Raw genomic sequence first — 27,615 nt, 5'->3', positions numbered from 1 at the left:
AATTTATATGAGGGGTGGGAATGCTAAGGGCACTGAGGCAGGGACCTCACCCGGCGAACTGCCTTATAAACTCCAGGGCAGGGTCTGGGGCTCTGTGCCACTCTTCCTAGGCTTAATGCTGAGATGGCACTCCCAGGCGGCTGACATGAAAGCAACATCATAAAAGGGTCAGCATCATTAGGGTGATGAACCAGCTGGTGCCTGGAGATCCAGAGATGATGAAAGGCGCGGGGTGAAGACGCCCGGCGTTCCCCTAGCTTGGCTGGGCAGGGCTTCCAGGGGCCGATGAAAGCTGGGGGAACCGGGCTCAAAGTGTCTCTTCTTGCCTTTCCTAGGAGGAAGCTGTGGACACACTCCAAGATCGGGAAGGTAGTAGTGGGGGGAGGGGGGGCTCTTTCCCTCCAGAGTCTTATGTCACCGGGTCCCCAACCCAACTCAGACTCCCTCGAGACTTATAGGACCCTCTCCAGGATTGGAAGTTGCTATGGCAACGAGGCTCTCGGAATACTGAGGCAAGTCAAGGCCTAGAGAGGCGACACCCTCCTGTACCCCCCCTTTCGACCCACTGGTAAAGTGGCGCCCCCCACGCACAAGAACCGTCCCTGGGCCCCCGCCCCGGCGCGGAGATCAACGTGGACCTCCGGGGGCGGGAGGCCGCTCTGGCCCGAAGCGGAGATTCTCGCTGGTAGACGGGTCCGAGGGAGCCCCTCTGGGCGCAGCGCCGCCGAGCTGCTCTATGCTCCGACCGGAAGTGCTCTTCACCGCCGGCCTCCCACCCGGCTCTCTGGTCTCGGCGGTAAGATGGCGGCTGCCGCGGAGTGCGATGTGGTAATGGCGGCGACCGAGCCGGAGCTGCCCGACAACGCAGAAGCGAAGAGGTAACGGGGTGGCAGGGTAGTGGAAGGGGGCAGCTTCAGGTACGCGGCTCCGGTTAATCGGTCCCTGCCAGGATGCAGCCCTTAGCTGTTGAGAAGATGCCCCGCCCTCCGCAGACCCCCCCCCCAATCTGTGATCCAGTCCGGATGGACCCCCTGCAGGGGCGCTCGCGGAGGTCGGTCCTTCCCTCCTGCTTCCGCCTGGCTGGGGAGTTGAGGCACGGCCTCGTTCTCCTGCAAAGAGGAAGGTCATCGTTTTGGTGGAGACCTGGTTCCTGAGGGTATCTGAGGTCTGTTGCGGGGTGGGGGAGGCGGAGCGGCGACAATGACAACTTCCTTACATTGCCTCCTACCCATCTCCCCCCTACCCCACCCCCAGCTCTTATTAACTTCTATGCATTGTTGTCTATCAGCACTTAGCATTTCCACAGTCCGTGCTCTTTACCCCTTTTCCTCCGTAATTATATCCCAGGGAGCATTAGTCTGGGTCCGAGGTGATTGTGTCTCCATCGTTGACCTGGTCGTCACCCCCTCCCTGTTACCCCAGAAGTCGAAGATGATAGAGAAAGAAGAGTGAGGGGCTTGTTTCATGCTGTACACCTCAAACTCCTCTTCCTCCATCCCTCCATGTACCCTCGCGAGTTATGTCCTCACTCTTCCCAGGACTCGGCTTTCTTGTTTTAAGCAGCAAGGAGGGCAACACCTTGGGCGCTATTGGCATTACCGGGCAGCCGCAGTGGCTCTGAGATTGCCAGTCCAGACTAGCCAAGGGAGCTGCTGAGTGAGTGTTTTTCGAGAACGCTGGATTCTGGCTGCAGCTAAGGCAGGTTGTTGGAAATGGGGTAGGAACACAGTTGTGGGTAGTCATACTTGTCTTAACCCTGAAGCAAAATTAACGAAAAGGTTCTGGAAGTTTGGAGCCCTTTCCTTCAGTGCAGATTGTCTACAATCCCTTCAGTCTCCTTCCCACAGATTTCATATCTTTATACCAAGCCCATTTCATTATGTTTTCAGTCTGGGTGATTTGAAGTTTTGATGTAGAATTAGTGCATGAAATCTGAAATCAGAATTCTGAGATTTTTTTTTTTGCTATCCAAGTTAGAAACATAAGAGGTATTCAGTGAGGCAGAATGAGTAGTTATCAAGCTTAAGGGTAGTTTCTGCAGCCAGGGTTCCAAGCTCCTGACCTGTTGGGAGCTGAGGGACTTGACAAAGTATAGTAGGTTCCTGGGATATCAGACAAGTCAGGATACCAGAGTCTAGTCTCTCTCTCCTTAGTTTTGCTGAGCTTTCACATCGGTCCTCATTCTTTCCAGGTATTTAGAATTAAGCATCATTAAGGAACTGCAAAATGGGAAATAAAACTGCCCCCAACACAGAGCTTAAATTAATTGTAAGGATTTATTTCATTTGGAAACAGTTCCATGGTTCTTTGTGCTACAAATAGGGTCTTGGGCTGTATGTAATTGAAAAAACTCATTTACTCAGCGTAAATCTGTGATGTAGGGACTGTCCCTAATTTGGGTTCCTGTTCAAAGTCCCCTATCTAAAGCAAATCCTTTTCCTTAAAACATAAAATTACGGCTTCACAGGGTATTCTATCATATAGTATATGAACCTGAAAGTATATTAAGAAACATGAAACTGATAATGCTGTAACATGACCACATTACACAAAAGCGTATGGTATTTGGTAGCAGTACAATGAAAGAGAATGTTGACTTATGTTAACTGCCTTATTTCATGAAATTTAAGATGTCATTAGTTGTAAAATGCACAATTATTTTATCTACCACTAAGAAAAAATAACTATAATTTTAAAATAACCATGTGGCACAGTTGGTTAAGAGCGCGAACTCTGAGCAACAGGGTGGCCAGTTCGATTCCCTGGGCCAGTGAGCTGCGCCCAAGCTGAGCTGCCACTGAACTGCCAACAGGCGGCAGGATGGTTCAGTGGTTAGAACGTGCTCCTAACAACAAGGTTGCCGGTTCAACTCCCGCATGGGATGGTGGGCTGTACCCCCTCACCCCCCCTCGCCAACTAAGATTGAACAGGACACCGTGAGCTGCGGCCAGATGGCGACTGTACTTTGAGCTGAGCTAGCTGCGCCCTCCACAGCTAAGATTGATGGACAACAACTTGGCTGTTTCCCTTCCACAGTTACCCAATAAAATCTTAAAATTAAATAAATAATTAAAATAACTATGAAAAATGCATTCTTACCAAATAGACTTATATGTTACACATATTTATATAGACCTCTTTTAGGTATACTAAAACATAGATGCTTATTATATTCCACTTAGGTGAACAAATTAAAAGGAAAATAGGGAAGAAATTTTAAATTACAGTTTAACTTTCTTCCATCCTTCGAGGGGTAAATATTGGGATCTGTTAGTAACAAAAAGCCTTATTTATGTATGGTTTTCCAATGCTGAAAATGGAGTGGGAATTTAGAAGTTTTGGAAGAAGGTTGTTTATATTTTTCATGTATCCTGGAATCCTATGTAGTCATAGCAGAGGGCAGGGATGGGGACATCGCTTACAAGTGCCCTTTACAATTGACTTGGTTTGTCATTTGGCCAAGTTCATGTCTCTCATTACAGTGCTACTACCAGTTCACTTGGGGACACTGAGAGTTGATGGGCCTCTTGGGTTTTTGTGAAGCACAGCAAGGAGTCCTTCCTTCCTTGCATATTGGCTAAGGGACATCCTGCTGCGCTTCTAAATTGTTACAGTTCCACAGGGGGCAAAATGATTGGAGCTTTCAAGACACTAGACCTCATGATTACAGCATTTTAAATGGCTGCATGTTTTATTTCCTTAGCTTTAGTGCCTCTAAAGAGAAAAGAAATAGACTTCATTTTTTTGCCTGTCACTCTGACAAAGTTCTTTGTCCCCCGTAGCAGCTGAGAGGCTAAAATAAAAAATGTATTACTTGCCACTCCAAAATAGATCAGCGTTCTGTACTTGGAAATTTATTTCTCTTTGTCCACCAGAACAGATAAAGTGACTTGGGAGCCAGAGGGCTAATTTCAGAGCTTTTACGTTTCAGCTGATTTAAAGCCTTACATTTTCCTGGGAAGTTGCTGATTCCTTTACCCAGTATATGAATACCTTTCTGGAGTGAAGGCTCTGGTCACATTTCCGGGGCTGGGGAGCTGCTTGGTCTCCAGAGGTCTGTATTGTAAAATCAAAGGATTTCATGTTGTTCGCTAATAGAGGAAAGAAACACTTCTGTGTCTCAGCGTGTGCCTGGCACCACTGGACAGTGAGGCCTAAAGGAACCAATGGGAACCATAGACTGAGGAGCCAGGACATCCTTACCTGATTACTTGAGCCGATAATCTTAACTCCTCTGTATCTTTTCCTGATGGACGCAAGCAAGAACAATTATTTGTAGCCCCTTTCTTAGTACCTAGGTATTGTAAAGCCTTTGTGGATTTTGCCTTTTATTTCTCTGCCCGTATTGTTGGTGGGAAGCATTGAACCCTGAATCTGTATCCCAGGGTCTGCTGTAGTTGCTGTTTGTTTACAGGCTTCTTGGGACATTTTGGAGTTTGTAGTCTTCAGTGAAGAGCTTGTGGGATGCCTTTCCCTCCTCCTCTTCCTCACCCTGTTTTAAATTCTTAGGCATCTATTCCCCTAAACTTTCTTGAGGTTCTAGGGCAGGTAGCTAGACATTTCAATAAGTCTGCAAGTTGAGTGGGAATTTATCTTTGACCCTGAACCCAGATGAGTGAGAAACACTGCTCTCCACTCTTGTTTTCATTTTGAGGTCAGAGATAAAGAAATGGGAGATGGAACCAATAAATCATGGTTAAGGAAGGTATGACCCTAGGAATACAGTATCCTGAATACCAGCCAATTTATTGAACCCTAATTAACAAGTGACAAAATTGTTAAATAATCATAACTGGAGCAAAGGTAGAATACAGAGGAAGAGCCTCTCTGTTCCTTTCTGCTCTAATTTGGATCTACATATTAACCAGAACCAGGTAAATTAAATGATTTTAATAAAATGTTAGGCCGAGTGGCAGTTGCTCTGGTGCCTAGTCCATGCCCAACGACCAGAATTCTGATTGGCTTATAGCCCAGCGTATCATACATTCCAGCCAATCAGGGATTAGTTTAGTCATCAAAGCTAGTATTTTAAAAGTTTTAAAAAGCTGAGTACTGGGCACTTGCGTTTGCTTTCTTTCTCTAGGACTTTAGAAGATTGGAGAACAATGGTCATCTGCTGCCTAGGAGCCTTGTGATCTGATGCAAAGTCCCTCTGAGAGCCCATTTCTCCCTTACTCCACTAATGTTTGGTCCCCTTTCTCCAGTGCTGAGTGATGTGGAAGTTACTTAGAGGTCGTTCCAGGTATTCTTTTAAACTGTCTGAATTTCAGCAGTAAGAGCAGGATTCAGAGTGCACGTTATCCCAGTAGTCTATTCATTTTATTGGATTGACCATGTTTTTCTCCCCAGCCAGATCAAAACGGCAGTTCCTGTCTTTTACCCCACCATTGGCAGGGTTATGAGTGGTTGAGGCTTTTGAGAATGGCCATATGAGGAGAAATATTTGACTTTTAAAGTCTGATTCTGAGACCTAATATTCTTTTGACATATAACTTAATGTGTGTGGGGGAAGGCCAGACTGCCGGATAAGCAAAATGTGAACCATCTCTCCTGATTCTAGTCTTAAGCTTTGGGTCGGGGTGGGGGTGCGGGGCAGTGAGGCAAGCATTGTTGGAGCTTCTGTCATGAGAGTTCTTTCTCAGGCAGTTTTCTGTTGAACTTGAGGAACCTAGAGAATTTTGGAAGCAAATACCAGTTGAAAATCCAGATTCCCTACTCTGGTTCCCATCTTTATCCTCTCCCCCCCAAAAACAAAACTTCAGAAAGCAACCTTTTTCTTATAGTTCCTCATTTCTATATTTTTGATGGGTGCTAGTATCCCCATGAGGGTGGGAGATGTCGTAGAATGGGGAACCAAGGAATAGAAAATGGTGGGTTTTGAGATATGTTATGAAAACAAGCCTCTGGCTAATCCTGAAAAGCCTCAGAGTGTCTTCAGGGAAGCTTGTTTCTCAGAAGCAGCTTGATGGTTGGGTGTCCTTTCCCCAGGGATAATGGAAGGTTAGGTAGATGCCACAGATTGTGACATCTTCCACCTAAGGAACTAGCATAAGTTTATAACTCACAGCTGAAGCAGCTGTTGCTGTAGGAATGAATATCCTTCTGCCTCTACTGCTGGGATGTCCATGCAGATTGATTGGTTTCTTGCCCCCCACCCCCACCCCCTCACCCCCTAACGAATGAGAGAGCGCCAACTCCAGCATGTTGCCTGGCGTCCTTCCCTACTTGAGCAGTAGAGAGTGCTGCTGCCTTGTGTAAACTGGATCTGTGACTCCACTTGGTCCTCCTGGTCCCTCTGGTTGTGCCCTTGTTGAGGCTTCCCTCTGAATATCCAGCCAGAAAACAATTTGAATTGGTATGTTCGTAAGTTTTGCTCTTCATCGCGCCTCTTTTGGGGAGGGCAGGTGTTTTAAAGTGAAAGCAGAAGCGGTCTACTCTGTGGGAAATTGGGTAAAGGAAGCTGGGGTGTCCACCTTTCCTAACAGGTAGCAATTGGACAGAGCCCGCTCTCTGTTTTCTCTGGACTATTATTAAGCCTTTATTTGTAGTCAGCGTGCAGTACCTTGCATTTATCAAGCACTCAATCTGTGGAATTGTACTAAGTCACGTGTGGCTTCTATTAAAACTTATCTCTGAAACTCAGATTGATGTTTCACCCCTTGACTAGTTATAAGATAAAAGTGAAAGAGAATAATATGTATTTGGTAAGGTGGAATAAAAGTTAGACTTCTGGGCTCCTTTTACTTTATTCTGTCATGAAGGTCAGAGAGAGTACAACATGAAACAGGCCCTGTGACATGCCTTTGGGGACAAGAGGTCTCAGTCTGTGGGAAGCAGGAAGGAATTTCTACTCTGACGCTGGCCAAGATCCCATGAATTCTGAAGGGTGGAGGACATTTCTAGATCAGTGGGCAATTAGTACATTTAACTGAATAGAAATTGGTGCAACAATCATAGAGTAAGGGTGACATTTGGAAGTAGTAAATATAGTAGGAATGCCTAAAGGATACTGGCTCACTGACAGTATAAAATATTATTATTAGCCTGAGAGTAAGAAAAGGAAAGGTGGTTCTTCCTGCCAATAAAATAGTCTTCAAAATCAAAGGCCCCTAACACCCCTGTGTACTAACAAAAGAAATAATTTTGCCCTGAGTTGTAATTTTAGCAAAGCTAGATTTTTTTTTCTTCCAAGAAAATGAAAAAAAAACCTTATTCAATCTGCTGCAATCTGTTTTGATTTAAACTATTATTAATGCTATCGGAAGAGCTGAACTTCATTAAAAATATATTATTCTAGCCAAATACTGGAAATACATAAAAGCAGTGTGGTGGGGTTTTTTGTCATATAAAAATCTAATCAGCATTTCCTAGGTTAAGAATGTTGCAGAATAGTGAAACGATGCTGGACTTTGATTTTCATGCCCTGAGGTGGAACACATCTTCAAATGATACTGTAGGAATGATGAAGTATTTCATCCCTATTTTAATAATCTACTAACAAGCAGTATGTGAAGCAGTTCCAGGGCAAAGCCAAACCCAGCCACACGGAGGATGTTTTTCAAAAACTACCACCCCACGAATCCTGCATTAGTGAAAGCTGATTAAAATTTCTGAATACCTCTTTAATTGCTAAAAGATAGACTGGTTGGCCTAAGGCAAAAGATCTTGCTTAAATGTACAACTTGGAAGTATTTATAGAGAGAAAATAGAAATTTTATAGGGCATCTAATTTGGGGCACATTGCAATGTCAACTATGGTGTTTTAATGTGTTTTTAATTTAGCTGAGCTGTAAACGTGCAAAGTTGGCTGGTGAGCCGAAGCCCAAGTTGTCTATTAGATCACATGATGCTGAGCCCTGCTAAGACCTGTGTGATACCAAATGATTCCCTTGGCAGGGTTTGTGGAGTAATTAGCATCTGTGATGAGTGAGTGCTAAACTGGGAGAGAGAATGTGACTGTATGATCAGAGGATATACAGATTTTTAATACACGTGTAATGCAGAAGAGCAGGTTTGCAGAGCTGCAGTTTTCTGACTGATAAAGTGATATCTGAAAAACAAAGAAATGCATTTTTAAAATAGCAAAGCAGACCAAGAGTGGAACGTGTTCTCCTTCCCTCTATCTGTCTGAGGGAGGGCTGCCGCAGCCCTCCAGCACTGCTCCTGTTGTAGGAGACCCTCTCACGTGTCCAAAGAAGACAGAATTTTTGAAAACTTTTCAGTAGTTGTTTTCATAAGAATTTGTTGTTGGCTGTTAAAGTGAAAGGAATGGTTTGACAGAAGTAAAGTCATTTCCAGTATCTTTTGGTGAATCAGAGAGATAAAGCTAATTCTGCTTAGAGTTGACCCAAGGACTGGTTATGGAACTGGATAAATTAGTTTTATTCTAAAGACCTTGACACTTAACAGGGTCTGGAGGAGAAAGCATAGAACTCTTAATTAAGAGTTAGGAAACCTGTGCAGCCACCTTGGGTGCCTCGGTAGCTCTGCCTCTGTGGGAGGACACATGTTATCACCATAACCACTTCAGAAGGCCATTTCAAAGATTTTCATTAGAAATGCTTTGAGAATCTGAAAAAGCACTAGAGGTGTAGTATAGCTGTTACTAGTGCCATCAGGTCGGTTATGGCCAAGTCTCTATTTTGCTGTGGTATTAGATTTCAGAGTTTAGTCTGAATTTTATTTTGTGGCCATAGAAGATAATCTGTAGTTTAATTTAGTCCCTTTTGGAATCCTTTTCTTTTTTTACATGGTCCCAGTGAATGCAGTTCATCCTAGTTCTTCCTTTCTTGGGACTGACGTGTTTTAGTAGGTTTAACCTCACTTGATTATCAAATGAATTGACCTTGGCAGTGAGTGGAGTGACAGCCGCCACCGCCAGATTGCCCTCACTTCCAGGGTTAACCAGCTCTTCTTTTTCAGTCCCACGCCATTGACATCGCATCCTTCAGTCCCTTTGCTGTAAGGATGACTTGAACAAGCTTTAGCCCTTTCTCAGACCTCCCAGGGCAGGACTTGAATGGGTTTGACCCTGGAATTGCTCCTGACGCAGCGTTGTTCAGTTCTTGCTGCTACCGTGCTGGATGCCAAAGATCCACTCTTTCCTCGACTGGTCTCACAGGGTCAGGCCCATTGGTTAAAGCTTGTCGTGTATTTGGTGGGGAGGTTCAAACTGAAGGAGGGACTCCACTTTGATCGTTGGACCTGGAGGCAAAAAATAAGCATTCAGCCTAAAAGCATCAAGTACCATTGTTTAGGCAGCTGTTAGTCAACCATGTTTCTGTGAAAATAAGTCCTTTTCATGAGGCAGTTGTGTGGGAATAGCTCATTCTGGCCTGATGTTGTGCAGTGTGAGGTGAAAAACATGGTAACTTGTCACAACACAATTCTTCTTGTTCTTTCTGCTGTGGGCTGACTCTACATTACTCGCTTTGTTTGCTCTAGAATGGAATCTACTCACCATTTACTAAAATGAAATGCACTTCTTGGGGGAGGCCAAGTCCAGTTCACTAGCTCTTGCATCTTAAAGAGAAAGAAGACCGGCTCTCTCTGTGACTAATTGTTAGGAATGTCATTTAGCTTGTTTAAATCCAGGTTGCAGTTCTGAAGTTGGATTTTATACGCTGGGCTATTTTGTGTCTTAGTTTAAAGAAATTCATATTCATTGCCCGTGTCTTTTGTTTCTGGCGGTACAGATTAATTTTTAAAGTCTTAGGCAGTAGGTAGAGGTAAGCATTAGAGAGAAGGCATAGCATAGTAGGAAGTGCACAGCTTTGGAATCTCACAGATGTGAGCTGACATCCTGACCTTGGGCCAGTTTTAACCTCTAAGCCTTAATTTGAAAAATGGGAATAATGAAATGCACGTGATAAGACGATAATGTATGGAAAGTACCTGGTCTCAATGATTATCACTAATCTTCCACAGAAATCACCCTTTGCGTTTTTACTAGAAGCCAGTGCTGCACTCCCCTGCCTCCATTGGATTAGTGTTTCCCAAGAGACAGAGCACCTTTCAGTTATGCTACAGATTGTTTCACCTTTGGCTAACAAGCTTTATGCTGTCGACACAACGTCTGTCCAAGTGTTTAGATGCCTTTGGTTTTCCTCAAGGAATTGTGTATTTTTAGCCACTTGCCAACCAAAGAGAAGCCTAGGTTTTCCCAGGTACCGTGCGGGCCTGATGTATCCTTTGAATTTACTACTCCCATTTCTTCAGGAATTTCACTCAGCTTCTGACATCCATTGTTGGGGAAGCCATTTATTCAATTCTCTTGGCATGTCTGCTCTGTAAGGATGGGCTCTCATAGTTTTTATAGTGCCTTGCTTCATTTTGAGTTACAGGATGGTGTGCACCATGTGGTGGGTCCCATAAGCCTTGCAGTTGGGGCATCCTTCTTGAGGACTTTTAATAGCAGATGGCCACTTTACAGCATTGTGACAGTTGGTATAATAAAATTACTCAAACAGATTTATATTCATCGCGGTTCAAATCTGTCAACATTCATAGGTCAGTCCCATTTTCCTTCTCCTTTCGTCTAGCAGCCTTTTCATGTTAGCGGGGCTTATCAGGTCAGTGATGGAGAAGACTGGAAAGGGCGATCGCCTCAATAAAAGGGCAGCTTTGCCAGTTTGTAGTTTAAAATACATCCGTAAAGACCGTATTTCCCCATGTATAAGACGCACCCTTTTTTGAAAAAATTTGGGGTCTAAAAACTGGGTGCATCTTATCCAGTGGTAGTTTTTTTTTTTACAGTGATAAGGAGTTGTATGAATTTTATGATGAATAAAACTTGAGTTCAATAACTTTATGTAATGCATTTTTTTTTTCTTCAAATTTCGGGCCCCCAAATTAAGGTGCATCTTATACATGGGGAAATACAGTAAATCACAAATCTCCCCGATGTAAACTCCCATACCATCACCAAGGTTAAGAACTATGTACCTTTGTCTCCACTTCAGGCAGCTCTTGAACGCAGTTCTTTTTTGCATGTGTGGAGGACAAGAAAAGAAACAAATTACTCTTTATCACAAAAATGCTCAGATGTTTAGTTACGTTTCAGTAATAATTTTGGCAAAGAATTATCTTTGTCACTCAAGTTGGTCATTAAAATGATTTTGGGTATCTACCAGTTCTTTTAAAACATTGTTGGTCGTGTATGATTTGATTTTAGTTCCTTGGTCAGGAATGTAATTCCCAGTGATAGAACATTGTTCCTTTTTGAAAGTACAATTTCTCTAATAAAACAGCTTCAAAAAATGGATCTTGGGTTACGGCAAAAATTATACTACTCACTTGGTGGTTTACAAGGTATTATAGGCATGTTAGAGGGGGCAATAAGTACCCAGATAGATGTGATGGGCAGAGGGAACACCAGTAGATGGGTACTTCTTAGAGCATGGCACTGGCGCCTCTGCCTCATATTTCCCTGTCATCCAAGTTCTTGATCTCCGCTGTCACTCAACTTTGTCCTCCATCTTAAACATCTGTATGCTATGCTTGTAATTCCTTTGCCATCTGTTTTTGCTCTGCTTGTCCTTCCAGTGACAAACGCATGAGCCACTTTTCAAAAGAAGATATCATTAAAACTCTTAAGGATAATGGCCCACTTCACACTGAGAAATCAGTTGCCCCCGAATGAAATTACCTGTAGCTCATTTTTTGTAAGTTTGCTCAAGTGGCAGCAGTTGTGACATGGTGGAAAGGAAATATAAAGATTTGGTCTCTGTGAGAGAATGTCTGAATTTGCCTGTTGTAAGGAGAATGAGAGGATTTCTTGATTTAGCTTGAATGTATCTAAGTAACAAAAAATAGCATCTGAACAACCTGCATTCTTTCACTAGCACCTCCTTTTGGTCCATCAGCCAATTGAACAAATCTGTAAATTCCTTCAAGTATCACACTAACTTTCAACTCAATGTGCCAGGGGCTCTAGACCAAAGATTGTTCCCATGAGACTATAGAGCAGCAGTTCTCAACCAGTGGGTCATGACCCCTTTGGGGGTTGAACGACCCTTTCACAGGGGTCGCCTAAGACCAACGGAAAACAAAAATATTAACATTACGATTCATAACAGTCGCAAAATTACATTATAGAGTAGCAACGAAAATAATTTGATGGTTGGGGGTCACCACAACATGAGGAACTGTATTAAGGGGTCGCAGCATTAGGAAGGTTGAGAACCGCTGCGATAGAGGTTACTGCCTAGGTATAGATAGTAACCTGATTCTCTCTTTCTCTTTCCTTTTCAGGGAAGCAGAGTCTTTCAAGGAACAAGGAAATGCATACTATGCCAAGAAAGATTACAATGAAGCTTATAACTATTATACAAAAGCCATAGGTGAGAAGGACCTGGTGCTTATGCTGGAAAACAATTTGCCAAATACTGTTAGAAACAACTCCTCTCTCAGAAGTAGCCTTTTGCTAGTGGATTGATAACTGTTACTGTGTAAACACCGTTTAATGACTTCATGAGGGAATTACTTTTTCTAGCTTAAGTGAATGGTTCTTTTGAGAAATTAAAAGCAATTCCAGGAATTCTAGCTATTATGGCAGGGAGATGCCCACCTAAATGCATTTTGGTCATTTTCAGTTCATTTACTGTCTTAAAAATGGCCTTCGTAAATATTGTCAGGGCGTAGTTACCTCCAAGCTTAATTTGTCAGCATATTTTAATCCTGTGTCAGCATTTTTCTCACCTGACTTGCTTTACAGGCTCCCCACCCCCATGTAAACAAATGCAAATACATTTTTCATATCTTATTACATAAAGCACAGTTCATTAAGAAAATAAGTATGCTGACCCCTCCCTCAAAAGATACTCAGTGCACTTTAGAGCTAAGTATAAATGATTTTTTAACAACTTGTTTTCTTTTTAAATTGATTGCATCATTGTTGCTGTCCATCTGCCCAGATAGTAAAAAATTTGGCCATGGCCATTTAAAAAGAGTGTATCATCATTCCTAGTGTAGTTTGATTGCCTCGATATAGTTCTTAGAGAGATGGCCTGTGAGTTTTTGAAGCAATGACCCATGCTAAACTTTGTTTTACATCCTTCTGCCTTGCCTGTAGATATGTGTCCTAAAAATGCTAGCTATTATGGAAATCGAGCAGCCACCTTGATGATGCTCGGAAGGTTCCGGGAAGCTCTTGGAGATGCACAGCAGTCAGTGAGGTTGGATGACAGTTTCGTCCGGGTATGTGATAGGGCTCTTTGGGGAGGAACTGAGCTGCTGCAGCTGAGTTTCTCCAGCCCAGGTTTTCTCATTGTCAACGCTATTGACATTTTGGGCCAGGCAGTGCTTTGTTGCGGAGGGTGGGGGCCTGTCTTGTACGTTGTAGGATGTTTAGCAGCATTCCTGGCCTTTAACCAGTAGGTATCAGTGCACCCCCCCTCCCTCGCCAGTTGTAACAGTCAGAAATGTTGCCACCATTGCTGAATGTCCCGGGAAAGGCAGACTCAGCCCTGGCTGAGAACCACTGCTCTGGCCATTTTCATCCCGTATGGGTTTTGTGTGGGTGTTTGTTGCTGCTGTTGATTTCTTTCTGCTTGGCCACTCATGTGCCTTGTCTTTCCTCTTTGTGTTTCTCCTAGGGACATCTACGAGAGGGCAAATGCCACCTCTCTTTAGGGAATGCCATGGCGGCATGTCGCAGTTTCCAGAGAGCCCTAGAACTGGATCACAAAAATGCTCAGGCACAGCAGGAGGTATGGATCTGTCCTGTCTGGATCAAAAGAGGCGGTGTGGTATGTTTGGGAAGAAGAGTGAATTGAGAGTCAAAACTGAGATCTAGTCTCACTTCTGCCATCAGCCACACCTGGGTGACTGGCTCACGGTCTCTCTGAGCCTCGGCTCCCTTACCTGTCAAAGGAGTTTTAAATATGATTTTACAACTTTAGAAATCTGTGAAAATTGGAAGGTCTCTGAGTCAGCTGGAGGGATAAGCTGATGCATTAAGAACTGATTTGAGCAAGGTTAAAGAATTTGAGTAATTTCAACTCCTGATTAAATTGGTAGCAAGTGGAATATGTTTTATTATAATTCCATCTCCATACATGCTCAGTTTACCCCTGGATGCATTTTAGTGAGTCTCCAAACTTCTGCTCAGTCCCTGACAATGCCGTGCCTTTATTTTGTATATGTCAAGGCATGACTCTTATATTCCTGACTTTAAGTTCACACTGAGGGTGAGGTTTGGGCCTTAGCCTTTCTGTTCAGTGAGTCTTGGCTGCATCTTCACCAACTTGATTTGTGAAAAGTCTGTGGTTCTGATTTTCTTGATGTTACAAATTCATCAAGGCCTTACTGGTTTTTGTGGTGGTTGAATCTTCACCTTCATTAAAACTTTCCCTTATCTGATTTTCTGATATAGTTCAAGAATGCTAATGCAGTCATAGAGTATGAGAAAATAGCAGAAACGGATTATGAGAAGCGGGATTTTCGGAAGGTAAAGTATAACCGTGAGGAAATAAATCTCATCTACCGTTTCTCACTCTGTGTGTATGTGTGTGTGTGTGTGTGTGTGAGTGTGTGTGTGAGAGAGAGAAAGAGAGAGAGAGAGGGAGAGAGGAAATTAAGACGAGTAGTATGGTACAGAAGATCTAGGATAGTAAATTATCACTTTAATTTGACTTTGACTTTTTTTTTTAAGACTTTCTAACTTTTTTTAGAACAGTTTTAAGTTCACAGCAAATTGAGAAGAAGGTGCAGAGAGTTCCCGTATACCCTCTGCCCCCACATAACCACAGCCTCCCCTATTGTCAGCATCCCTCACCGGAGGTACATTTGTTACAACCCAGTTTTTGGCAATTGTGAATAAAGCTGTTACATGTGCAGATTTTTGTGTGGACATGTTTTCAACTCCTTTAGGTAAATACCAGGAAGTGTATGATTGCTGGATTGTATGGTAAGAGTATGTTTAGTTTTACAGGAAACTGCCAAACTGTCTTCCAAAGTGGCTGTACTATTTTGCATTCCCACCAGCATTTAAAATTATTTTTTACTAGGGTACTTTTTTCTTAATTATATTTAGCTTTATGATAAAAAGGAAAATGAGTTTGTTACTTGAGTTTTTTCTGTTTTTGATGTAAAATAGTGGCCTAAAAGTGTGCTTTTAGGAAAAAAAAGAAAAGCCAGTTGGAATTAAATATTGAATTGGATAATCCCTTTTATTTGAATAAAGAGAGCTAGCTTTAACTCCTGTTTTATGGGAACTGGATGGAGCTAGAAATCAAAACTAGAGGCGCCTTATACATTCTGAATAGAATTTACCTAACCTGTCATCACTACCTTTTTGATGTTAGACCTTTCTTCAAAAGCTCTAGCACACTACTGTCCTTTATGAGGCTGTGTGACAGTTCCTGGAAATTTAAATCCAAAGGGGTCGACAAGTCTGAAGCATGGGGAAAGTATAGAAGTTCTAGATATCTTTCTATGTCTTTGTAGTGATTAGGCCTCCCTTCTTTAGATAGTACTTAGAAGTAGATTTTACTAGAGTTTCAAAAGGGGAGATAAATGGCCCCCAAAAAGGTTAAAAACCACTGATCAGGATTGATTTTCAGGATCCCTTAAAAGACGTTCGTGAGTACCATCCAAGGAATGCAGTTGTTACTGCATATGTGGGAATTTGCTCCATGCGTTTTGATTAAAAAGGTACAGTTAAGAATCATTCTTAAAGCTCGCTCAAGAGTTTGAGCTCTGAGCAACAGTGGTTCGATGCCTGGCCCGAGCTGAGCTGCCGCTGAGCTGCCGACAGGTGGCAGGATGGCTCAGCTTAAAAAAAAAAGCATTCTTAAGTCACACATTGTTACGGTCTTTTATTTGATAATAAATATACCTGATTAGCTATGCAGAGTCCCAGCATTAACTTATTAGCATCCCTCTTCTGTCCATTGGTTTTAATAATCACAGTGTCTTTGTAGTATGATTCATAAGTTTTGTTGTGTGTGTGTGTGTGTTTGGAAAGCAGTTCTGTCTCCTGTCATGTTTTCTGAGGTTTGTATAGGCAAAAGCTTTGTCTCGAAAGGCGGTCTTTGGGTTTCTTTTCTCTCTTGCCCACTCTGGAACCAGAATCCCCAGTTAGTGACAGAATCCTCTGTTTGTGACATCCCAGGCCCCCCTCTCCCCACTGTAGCTCATGGTGATATCACAAATGAAGAATTATGATCCTGGCAGGCGAAACAGATGAGTTGGAAGAAACAAAGATCTTCTTTGCCTGCAGCTGTCCCTAGTCATGGGGAAGTGGGGGTGGGAAGTGAAGCGCTGAGCCTCCAACTCACACCCCCCACGATGACAGAACCATCTCCATATAGAACCTTGTGAAGGCAGCAGGGTGTGGCTGCTGAGAATTTGACTGACTGCTTCCCCACCCCATTCTTTTTCCACTTAAGGGGGAAAAATTAGCACCGTGACTCTGCCCTGCATAATACCTGAATTTTCATACTGTCTTTAGAACTTCTAGGACAGTAACCTGTGCCATTGAAAGAGAGACATCCCTCCACTGTTCTGTTGACACTGAGTGAAGCAGTTCATCGTGTTTACCTACTTCCCCAGACTTTTAAATTTAATTTTCAAATAGGTGCTTTTTGTGGTTTAAAAGCTAGAAAGTATAAACAGATGTTCGGTAATACACTGTCCTCCACCTGCCTAGTTCTAACCCTAAGGTAACCGCTGTTCTTGTTTCTTCTACTTCCTTCCGTAGTTTTGTTCTCTATGTGTAAGCAAATGCAAATACAGATTCTTAATTTTTATTTTATTTTTTTGCCTGAAAGATAATATGTTCTATTATACATAGCTCGTACCTTGCTTTTTTCCATTTGATGGATTCGGAAGTCTTTTCCATGTTAGTACATGGAGAACTGCTTCGTTCTAGTTCAGAGCCACATCGTATTCCATTATAAGGAGGTCTATGTTATCTAACCAGCCTTCTGTGGATGGAATTTGTTATTTCTGCTTACAGGTTTTCAGCCTTTTCCTAACCTCCATGGCCATTTTCTTAGAGGGAATGGGTGTCCCTTAACTCCACAGATTTCTCCTCTCAGTCAGTTATTCTTGGAGGAGAATATGTTTGAGCAAGGATCTTCCAGGAATAGCAGCTAAACCAAACGTGAAAGCTCAGAGAACAAACTTCTAAGAGAAAATGGAAATATATGGAAAGCCTTTATGAAACTGAAAGAGTGAATCCTCTGTGTGTGTGTGTGTGTGTGTGTGTGTGTGTGTGTGTGTGTGTGTGTGTGAGAGAGTGAGAGAGAGACAGACTTGGCTTTTGGTTTGTATAGCACCATGTTAGATATAATAATCTGATGTAGTCTATTTAGGACCATTTAAAATGAACTGTTTTATTGTTGTATTTCTGTACTAAAATAAGAGTGGCCACCAAGGTACTCTGAGATGTGAGGTTCATGGCACAGGAAGGAGAGGATTGAGCAATTTCAGTAATTTAGAGAGCAGTGTTTCTGTACGAGGTTATTTTTGGTACTCCTTTTCTTACTAGGCTAAGCATGATGAACTATGCAAAGCAGCAAGTAATAGTTTCTACACTAGAAAAATAAGTTTTGATCACAGTCATTGTTGACATGACTCACTGTGGAGACAGCTTAGCATGGTGATTAAGGTTATAGGCTCTGGAGTCCTAGTGTCTATGATCAAATCCTGTTTTTATCATTTACTAGCTTTGTTGACCTTGCACAAGTTACTTAATCTCTGCTTTAGTTTTCTCATCAGTAAAATAAGGGTAATAATATTAAAGTACTCAATAAATGTTTGCTGTCATCGTTATTGTCAGAATCAACTGCTCTCCTCATTTCAATGGTTTAATCAAATGAATTAGGTATGTTCTTAAACTTTGTTATTACTCTCCTTTGAATCTGCCTGTTGCCTGTGACCAAATTTAAACAAAGACGTTTCTGGAATCCAGGATAATGAACCTTATTTGCTTTCTTCCTTTCTGTAGGTGGTTTTCTGCATGGACCGTGCCCTAGAATTTGCCCCTGCCTGTCATCGCTTCAAAATCCTCAAAGCAGAATGTTTAGCAATGCTGGGTCGTTATCCAGAAGCACAGTCTGTGGCCAGGTATAAAGCCAGGCCAGTTCTGCACTGAAATGCCAGATTCCACAGGACATGTACTGTCTGGTGGCTCTCTATAGCAGGAGCTACCACGTGTCCTGTGGGTAGGCCAGGTAGGGCTAAGCGAACCTTCCTGGTACTTACAGCCAAAGATGAGATGGAATTTGAAAATGCATAGGGAATATAGGGATATAGTAGGTACTTGAGCTGTATGTGAAAGGATAGATGTGTACATTTGTTTGTTTGTTTTTATTTTATTTATTTATTTTATTATTTTTTTAAGCTGAGCTATCCTGCCACCTGTTGGCAGCTCAGCGGCTGCTCAGCTCGGACCAGGCATCGATCCGCTGTTGCTCAGAGCTCAAACTCTTGAGCGAGCTCTTAACCAACTGAGCCACTCGGCCGGCCCTGTTTGTTTTTATTTTTAAAATATCCTTTCCTATCTACTCCAGGGGTTTGCAAACTCTATAAAGGGCCAAATAGTAAATATTTTAGGCTTTGCCAGCCATATAGTCTCTGATGTGGCTATTCAACTTTGCTGTTATGTAAAAGCAGCCATAGATGATAGATAAATAAATGAGGTGACTAGGCTTTAACCAAATTTTATTTACAAACGCCAGTGGCAGGCAGGATTTGGCCTTGTGGGCTGTAGTTTGCCAACCCCTGTTCTAATAAAGATTGAGAAACATAAGCGTATTAAAGATAAATAGAGGCAGTTTATGTGCGGAAGGTTTGGGAAGAATTCTAGGGAACCTGGCTGCTTTTGGGTGTTTTCCATACTAGACACGTGGTTAAGAAGAAAACGTGGCCACCAATGTTGGGAATGGTGGCGAGGTCCAAACCACAGCTGACTGTGCCCCTTTCTGACTCTTGCAGTGACATTTTGCGAATGGATTCCACCAATGCAGATGCTCTGTACGTACGAGGTCTTTGCCTTTATTATGAAGATTGTATTGAGAAGGCGGTTCAGTTTTTTGTACAGGCTCTCAGGATGGCTCCTGACCACGAGAAGGCCTGTGTTGCTTGCAGAGTAAGTTCTAGGCACCAGATCTGGGTGGGAAAGAAAGCTTCCTTTTTGAGTCTTTAAGAGAGTTGGAATTGGAAGGTTTTAGAATCACAAGGAACGTGATAGTTCTCTTCACCCCTTGCCAGAATGCTGGGTCCTTAGCAGTGATTTCAGGGCTGCTTTTTGCCTAAAGGTAAATGTGATTGTATAAGGTCAGATCCTTTTAATGTCTGAAGTGTTTTTGTCTTTTGTTCTTCCCTCAGTGAAGAAAATATAGTAATGCTTGTGCTGGGGAGCCGAGGAAACGCAGGTCTCCTTGGAATTCTTTTGTAAATCTTGGTTCCCCATCTATTCTGTAGGAAGCGCAGTGAGGTACCCGTAGCCCAGGGCATCCCCTGGGGGCTGTGTGATGCGAACCTGCTGGGATCTAAGAAATTGGATATAGACTCTGGCCTCTCTGTGCAATGCGGCCTGAGGCTTTCTGGATGTGCACTGACCTCCCCTTGCTTTTCTCTGTAGAATGCTAAAGCACTTAAAGCAAAGAAAGAAGATGGAAATAAAGCCTTTAAAGAAGGAAATTACAAGTTAGCATATGAACTGTACACAGAAGCCCTGGGGATAGACCCCAACAATATAAAAACAAATGCTAAACTCTACTGTAATCGGGGTACGGTTAATTCCAAGGTAAGCACTTGGTCTGGGTCTTGGGGCCTATGGAGATATTTTTAAGGGACATCGAAGAGGTCTTGGGCAATCTGCCCAATGAGGGTTAACCACATGTCAGGAGGAAGAGTTATTTGGATTGATGCCTCAACTTGTTAGGAACTTCCTTCTGAGAGGCAAACTTTTATCTTTTCTATGGAATTTAGGGGCACTTGAGGGATAATTCGGAAGGATAGTCCCACCTGTTCTTCCTCAAGGACCCTTTCCTCCAATAAGAGAATGACTGGAGGCTTTAGGATGATTTTTTTTTAGCAAACATTGTTGCTTTTTGCCTAAGCAAGTGATTATTTCTTTTGTAAGAGTGATTTAGAGGAAGTGAGAATATAAGGCAGGCTTGGGTTTTTCTTCAGCACAACTGACAGTCACCATGCTCAGTTGAAAATAGTCTGAGTGCCCCTGTGGTCCTGCACACCATTAGAAACAAGAGTAGGCCCCTTGCCCTTGCTGTTAAGAATTCCAATAATTCTGATCCCTCTAGTTGGTCTCCGGAAGCATGAAGGGCAGGAACCACCCTTACTGTTTCCACGTCTTGGCCGAGCACTAATCTGGAATGGTAGAGGTGGTTTTATCCTTGTAGATAAGTGTGCCTGGCTTCCATTACTTAGAAAAGAAACCAATTTCAAATTTGGTATCCTTAGCCCTGTGAGATTCTGGCTTTCCCAGTGACCGAGAACAAGTATGATAGTTAGGGAGCCCGCAGGACTGATCCTGTTAGAATGTTGAAGCCATGCACACAGCTTCTGGGCTCCCTCAATCACCGCAATGTGAAGTATGACTGCTCTCTCTCTCCTGAAGCTTAGGAAACTAGATGATGCAATAGAAGACTGCACAAATGCAGTGAAGCTCGATGACACTTATATAAAAGCCTACTTGAGAAGAGCTCAGTGGTGAGTGCCTCTGGTGGGTGAGGGGAAGAGGGGGTTGCTGCTGGCCTGCCAGGGGAATGGCATTATGGATGATGAAGCAGCCCCGGGGATGTTGTGAGGTCATTTGGTCCTTCCCCCTGCCTCTAGGTGGGATTGCTCCAGCCCTAGACTATCTTTATAGACCCCCAGCGGAGGAGATTGCACAAGCTCCCTCAGTCTCCCATGCCTGTGTCTTACGCCCCTCACGGTCAGTAAGTTTCCTCTGATGCCTGACCCAAATTCCTTTTGTTAAAAGTTTAAATCCATTTCCTTTGGAGATTTTGTATCGTGTTGTACACTTCTGCTCTAACTTGGCACAGTGCTTGGCACATAGTAGGTGCTCACTCAATAAATGTTTTGTTGGATGAATGGGTGGTGCTTGGAAGAAGAAGAAATGAAGTATCTCTTGGAGACTGTTGAGAGTCATGTTTATCCTGTTTCTGGGTTAGAGAAGACAGTCTTCAAGTTAGGAGGAATTTAATCTAATCCAGCTTCCCAGCAGTATTAGGAACCCCCTTTCGAAGGACCCCTGTCTGGCTAGGTGATTTCCGAGCCAGGATATGCCTGCTTCTAGTGCCCAGATTTGCCTTCAGAGTTGGGGTGCTTCTCAGCATACTTGTTCATATTACTCTTCTCCACACAGGAACATTAGCAAGGCCCCTCTCAAAAACTCATCTTCTCTTATTTCCGATTCTTTCCCAGACAGAGAAGACCCTCCCATGATTAAAGTTGCTGATGGAAGACCTATTTGTTGTATACCAACCCTCTAAATACCCTTTCCCTTCCTCGTTATGAAATGTGGCATCTAAAGAACAGGTGCTGTACTGACACCTGATGAGCCCGTCGTCCTTTAAGCTTCCGGGTCTCATCCGTGGTGCAGAACGTGGCCAACCTCCCATTTAGTTTTTCCCAAATTATCCACATTTTTGTAAAAAGGGAAAACTGCTACTGTGGTGTGTGTGGTGGGTGTGTGTGAGTGTGAGTGAATTTCTAAGATGATTAAGCCTGCCAAACAGAAACACACGGAATTATATTACAGATTCTGTGAGAGCAACTGTCAGTTGTTTACCTCATTTTTGCAAACCACCGCAGACAATGTGGAAGCTTTGGAAGACAGGAGTACCCTTTGACCCAGCTAAAGATCTAACAAATGCAAAATGCTGTATACATGTTTACTACAGTTTTATCTGTAATAATAGCAAAAAAAGAATTGCCTGTATGTCTAGATACATGATACAGTATCACTTTTGGAATACTCAGCAATAAAGAGAGAACAGAACGTTCTTGATTTGTTGGAGGATGACGGGATGGAGGATTATTTTCTCCATATATGTACAATTAACAAAAATCAGGAGTTGCTTTGATCAGACAACTCCCTATCTTTGTGGTAGAAACAGAACTGTTCTCTGAGTGCCTCTGCCTTTGAGATCCCACCACAGGTGACAGCATGCAGTGTTTGGCACAGTTGGCTGAGAACTTGGTAACAGTCCCCTCAAGCAGCTATGATTAACAAGAGGAATTGGAGATTAGCGCAGACCACAGCCTCCCCAGAGGCCCGACTGCTGCCCCAGCCTGCCTCAACTTACCCCTAAAGTTGGGGAGATGTCATATCTTTGCTACATCTCCCATCGTGGGCTGGGGTTTCTTGTTTTCCCTAAAGTTCTACTTACTTCTCTCCTTTTCCTTCAACTTTAGAAAAAGAAATTTAAATGTAAGGATGTCCTAGAATTTTTTTGAAAGTATGAAGTGAAAATGCAAATCACTGTAACATAAGCTTGTTGAACACATTACATATGGGCCTGGAAAGTTCCGCATGGTTGCTTGTTTGTCAGATCATTCTACACCTAGGGCTATCAGTTACCAACTTTCTTTTACTTCAGTTTATATTATACTTCATCCTGTAAATGGGTTCTCTGAGCTCCTAGTAGCATTTGCGCCCTGTGTCCACAGGACATGATTTCATCATCTTTTTAAAATTGTGAATCAAGATGTTGCCAGGAAATCAGAGATGCCTGAGATGTTGGGCTTGTCTTTGGTCAGCCGCGTCAGTAACAGTCCCTCTGCCTGGCCTTGGAGCCTGGTGGGGCTCTGTGGTGTTGGCGAAGATGAGGCCTATGTGAGCGCTGGAGTAAATTGAATCTGTCGTGCAACAGCTAGCTGCACCATGTGGTCGCTTCCCACTCCTCTCTCCAGTGGTGGTATCTGTCTCTGGAACTCCTGCCACAGTCTGTTTAATCAGTAGGCCAGTCTTGGCGCCAGTGATCTTATCAGGACACGGAAGATGGCGCTTTGCTTCTAGGTCTGGCAGTCAGCCTATCAAGCTCGATTTTTCCCATCTTGGGCCAGGGCCGCTCCTTTCATTTGTGCTATCAGAATGGAAGCAAGCCTGTTAAGTTTAGAGTGTCTTTTTCTGTCTCACCTACAACTCTCAGATTGATTGGTCTTGATGGAAGCATTTGCCAGCAGCCACCACCTTGACCTTGATCCTTATAGCGGCTCACTAATCCCACTTCTACCCTGGATTGGAGCTGGCCCTGCATGTTTATGGCACTATAGGTTTCAAAACTCTTCCATATCCATTGATCTCACTTGATAATTTTTTGCGTGTGTTTCAATACCAAGTAATCAAGTCCGTGTCTCCACACAAGCAGGCCAGATGCCTCTTGGTGAAATCAGGACTTTCTCTTCTTGGTTGCTTTCTGCTCAGAGCAGAAAATCACTGCTGGTTGGGTGCAAGTGGCATGAGACCTCTTTTTTTCATGAGCTACTGGTAGTTAATTTTTTCTCACGGCTGTAGCTTAAGGACTCCTGTTTCATGAAGCATCTCAACCAAAAGCCTGTATCTCTTGCTTGAGCCAATGCCTCTTCCGCTAGAGTGATACTGAAGGCTATTGCTATTTATGTCACTGTACTGCCCTGTATTTCCTTCTCAGTTACTTGGACACGGAACAGTATGAAGAAGCAGTGCGAGACTATGAAAAAGTGTATCAGACGGAAAAGACAAAAGGTAAAGGCATTTGGGAGCATGTTTCTCAGGGAACTGTGTGATCCTACTTGTAGGCCCCAAAAACTGGACACAGGAGAAGTTTGATTCAGGGACCAGGGTTGTAGCTGGAGCTTATTGGATCACCAGCCAGGAAGAAATAAACAGAGATCCTGAGTCTGGGACAAGACACCTATTTTCTGGTCCCAAATCCTCCCTGTCACTTCCGCTTTCTTTTCTGTGTGATGAGGTTGATGTGAGGAACCTAAGGATGAGTAGATGTTTTTAATCTCCAGGGGAAAAAAAAGAAAAAAGAAAAAAACCATAAAAGCCTCTGGTATGTTCACAAGGCTTCTGACCCGAAGGCGTCTGGGCTGGGGCCTGGTAAGGGACGCCAGAATCCGATCTGTGCCTGATGCCGCGTGTCTCCCTCTAGAACACAAACAGCTCCTGAAGAATGCACAGCTGGAATTGAAGAAGAGCAAGAGGAAAGATTACTACAAAATCCTGGGAGTGGACAAGAATGCCTCTGAGGATGAGATTAAGAAAGCGTATCGGAAACGGGCCTTGATGCACCATCCAGGTAGAGCCGTGGGGGCGGGGACGCAGCTGGGAAGAAGGTGTTGCTAAGTTCAGTGCGCTCCAGATTTTGGGGAGTACGAAATTCTAAAGTCAGACATAAAGTGCTCTTTCCTGTGACTCTTGAGAGAACGTCTCCCTGTACTTCTCCCTTTAGATCGGCACAGTGGAGCCAGTGCCGAAGTTCAGAAGGAGGAGGAGAAAAAATTCAAGGAAGTCGGAGAAGCTTTTACCATCCTCTCTGATCCCAAGAAAAAGACTCGCTATGACAGTGGACAGGACCTGGATGAGGAGGGCATGAATATGGGTGGTGAGTTGGTTGGGGCAGCCCGGGATGAACCTGACAGCTGTGAGATGTTAGAATTTTTTCAAAAGACACTCCAGAGGGAGAGTCTGTGTAATCAGCCAGTGATGTGCAGTGAGTGATTCAAAAAGTGCGTCCTTGGTGAAGACCTGTAATGTGTGAGGCACCATGTTGGGTGCTGGAAATAACAAAGATGAATCAGACAGGTTCCCTGACCTCCGGGAACCCAGACTAGGGGTTTGCAAACTCTGGCCCACAGACCAAATCTGACCCCTGATCTAACAGACATGGAATCCAGGCAGTATAGTCAGGTGTAGCAGGCACCCAGGGTGCAGAATAGGCACCAAGGAATAAGCAAGAGAAGGCATGGACATGCAGATGGCATAGCACCCTTGGGAGCTGCAAGGGGCTCAGTCTAGGAGGCTAGAGGGTGCTTGAGGCAGGCAGCGGGGAGACACCAGGCCAGAAGGTAGCTGGGGCGGACCTCAGAAGGCCTTGGGGACTGGAGTAAGGAATAGGAGTATTTCCTATTGGCTGGAAGTTCTTTCGTCCCCCACTGTAAAATGTATGCTGATTTTTATGTGCGTCACACATTCCTGTACGCCCTCACAGTTTTCAATTTCCCCAAAAGACTTCGAGTGAAGTAAAGAACGGCTTTCAGCATCGGTGCTCACTGCGCTGTCCAAGATACGAGGCCCTGAACTATGCCCGGCTCTCAGACCCTGTCTCTAATGCCATCCTTTCCCCTTCCACTGAGAAAACCTGTTGGAATTTAAAATAAGATTGATGATATATAGATAATCCTGACCTCTCCGTTTTAGAGAGAGCGACTTAAAAACCTAGACTTACCAATAATAAACATGGCTCTTTCTGCCCAGCAGTTGAGAACAGCTATAAGCAGTCGAAAGCTATTGAAGCGTTTTAAGTAGGGGAGCTATGGACCAGATTTAGGCTCTAGAAATACATTTGTGATGGCAGCGAGGAGAGGTGTTTGGAAGGAGAGGTGGAAGGTAGCAATGGAGGGAAGTCATAGCAGATAGGGGAGGGCTGGAGGGCACAGCTGGGAGACAGTGGTGGACTCAGTGGGAGTTGGTTGCTGAGAGTGTTGGGAAAGGACTCAGTTGAGAATGGCTTCGGCATGGCTGACTCAGTGGGGCCATTCACTGAGCGAGCGGACCCAGGGAGCTATGCTGGCAAAGAATTCACTTTTGGACACAGTGTGCCTGTGGGATCAGCTGGTGGCGCTAAATCTGTGCAGCTTAGGTAGTCTCACATGGGTGGGGACATCAGACCGACCTGCTGTGGCCTGGTGACGAGGAGTCAAGTGCTGGAGTCAGACAAATTGGAGTTTTCAGTTCTGTTGCTTTGGCCATGCAATCTTGGGCAAGGTACTTGAACTCCCTCCTTATGTTTTGTTGAGTATAAATTGGGAATAATACCCTGACAAACTTATTAGGATTAAATGATATAATGTATGGAAAGTACCCAGCACCATGATTGGCACCTAGTAGGTGCTTTAATAAACTACAGCTTTTTTTTTTCCTGTCATACAGCCTAGACACAGCATGGAATCAAACACATAATAAATCATTGGTCTTATTCTTGGTAGTATGTAAGTGACAGATAAGTTTCAGCCTTTGCAGTAGCAGCCCCAGCGCTATAGGGACAGTGTGGGGAATGTCTGTCCGTAGTGCAGTGGCATTCCCAGCTGTGGAGAAGGGGGCCAGCAAAGTGGGTGGAGGCAAGGGACGCTTTCCTTTGGCAGCGCACTTGGAAAGAGAAGGGCGCATACCCTAGGAGTGGGATCGAGTGGGAAGTTTTGCACAGGGTGGGGCAGATTTGCTCACCTCTAGTCTGAAGTTTTGGGAAAGGAGGGAATGATCCTCTCTGGGGAAGCTTTGGATACCCATTCTCATTGTTGTGATAAGTTCCCCTTCAAACACTTTTTTCCACCTTTTTGTTTCTTCCCTGTTTCTCACCTTGCTCCACAGATTTTGATGCAAACAATATCTTCAAGGCGTTCTTCGGTGGCCCTGGGGGCTTCAGCTTTGAAGGTGGGTGTGCCCGCTGTTCCTGGGAGTTCCCGTATCACCAGCTGACACAGCAACTGCCTGCCGAGGCAGCTCTTTGAGTCAGGGGGGCTCATGAGTGGAGGCAGCTGAGTTCCCATCTGGCAGGGCCTCTGTCCCCTCAGGTGTTGCTGAGGATGGGGGAGGGGAGCTTCCCGGCATACCTTCGGGCCACAGAGCCAGGGAGCCAGGGAGGCAGCACTAAGTAAGCTGCCCGGCACCCAGGCTTCTCTGCATGAGGGAAGGTGTTGGAAGCTGCCCAACAGGCTCATGAGCTCCCTTCCACCCCAGGGCCCAGACTGTTTGATACCCTCAGAGGTCTCTCTCTCTGAGTTGGAAGCAGCCCTTGGAGACTTTACCATAATCAGAGCAAAGTGATCTTCCCTGGAAAACCCAGTCAGCTCACAAGCCCTTCTTTCCCTTACAGCATCTGGTCCAGGGAATTTCTTCTTTCAGTTTGGCTAATGAAATCATCCGGAACCCAGCAAATGCAGACTTGCTCAGTGTAACCTTGAATGTGGACACAATTCACCTCCTCCCTTCATCATGTCTCCATGTACTTAGAGCAGTTTCATTTTCTCAGTTGGATGCCCTGTGTCTGTGAGTGGGGTGAAGGAAAGGGAGCCAGCGCCGAAGACTGCGGGGAGGGGAGGGAGGCGGGGGGTGGACAGGGAGGCAGCTTGTGAATTTTTGTTTTACTGTTTAACTTTATTAAAAAAGAAAAAAATTAAGAGAATAAAATGTTTTGACCCTTTCTGGCACTTTACTCTGGCAGCTGCTTTATGTCACTCCAGAGTCAGTGGGCCAGAGATGAGCCCCCAGCATGGAACTGATGCTGACATGGACTTTGGGCTCAGCAGGGTGCCCCACAGGGGTGGGGGCACCCAGAGCCTGGTGGCAGGTCGGGTGCTGGCTGCCTCTCCCAAACCTATTTAGCATGTGAGTGTCGAGACGCTGCTGAGCCCAGCCTGATGTGTCAG

General features: G+C 44.1%; 1 protein-coding gene across 3 annotated transcripts; it reads left to right on the top strand.

The window, feature by feature from the left end:
* The first annotated feature begins 524 nt into the window (after positions 1-524).
* Positions 525-27,407, top strand: DNAJC7 (DnaJ heat shock protein family (Hsp40) member C7). 3 transcript variants are annotated; one of them, XM_019667016.1, is made up of 15 exons: positions 790-878; positions 5,084-5,242; positions 12,253-12,341; positions 13,073-13,197; positions 13,596-13,709; positions 14,375-14,449; positions 17,954-18,072; positions 18,943-19,096; positions 19,592-19,756; positions 20,591-20,682; positions 23,634-23,707; positions 24,120-24,266; positions 24,420-24,572; positions 26,558-26,620; positions 27,063-27,407. In XM_019667016.1, exons 2-15 carry the CDS (start codon positions 5,214-5,216, stop codon positions 27,098-27,100), a joined length of 1,437 nt encoding a protein of 478 aa, XP_019522561.1. In that variant the 5' UTR covers positions 790-878; positions 5,084-5,213; the 3' UTR covers positions 27,101-27,407. The 3 variants fall into 3 exon arrangements, with proteins under 3 accessions (XP_019522560.1, XP_019522561.1, XP_019522562.1); XM_019667015.1 differs by lacking the exon at positions 5,084-5,242 and having other exon boundaries at positions 525-878; XM_019667017.1 differs by lacking the exons at positions 790-878; positions 5,084-5,242 and adding an exon at positions 1,067-1,165.
* Positions 27,408-27,615: the final 208 nt, after the last annotated feature.

This window comes from Hipposideros armiger, unplaced genomic scaffold (genome assembly GCF_001890085.2).
Source record: "Hipposideros armiger isolate ML-2016 unplaced genomic scaffold, ASM189008v1 scaffold_482, whole genome shotgun sequence".
NCBI lineage: Eukaryota > Metazoa > Chordata > Mammalia > Chiroptera > Hipposideridae > Hipposideros > Hipposideros armiger.
This window is presented reverse-complemented; position numbering and strand designations above follow the sequence as displayed.

Excerpts from the sequence above, each read along its gene's own strand:
- DNAJC7 (XM_019667015.1), top strand. The coding sequence starts at position 802 with ATGGCGGCTGCCGCGGAGTGCGATGTGGTAATGGCGGCGACCGAGCCG. Across the intron at positions 879-12,252 it reads GACAACGCAGAAGCGAAGAG|GGAAGCAGAGTCTTTCAAGG; the intron begins GTAACGGGGTGG and ends TTTCCTTTTCAG. Across the intron at positions 18,073-18,942 it reads GAAGCACAGTCTGTGGCCAG|TGACATTTTGCGAATGGATT; the intron begins GTATAAAGCCAG and ends TGACTCTTGCAG.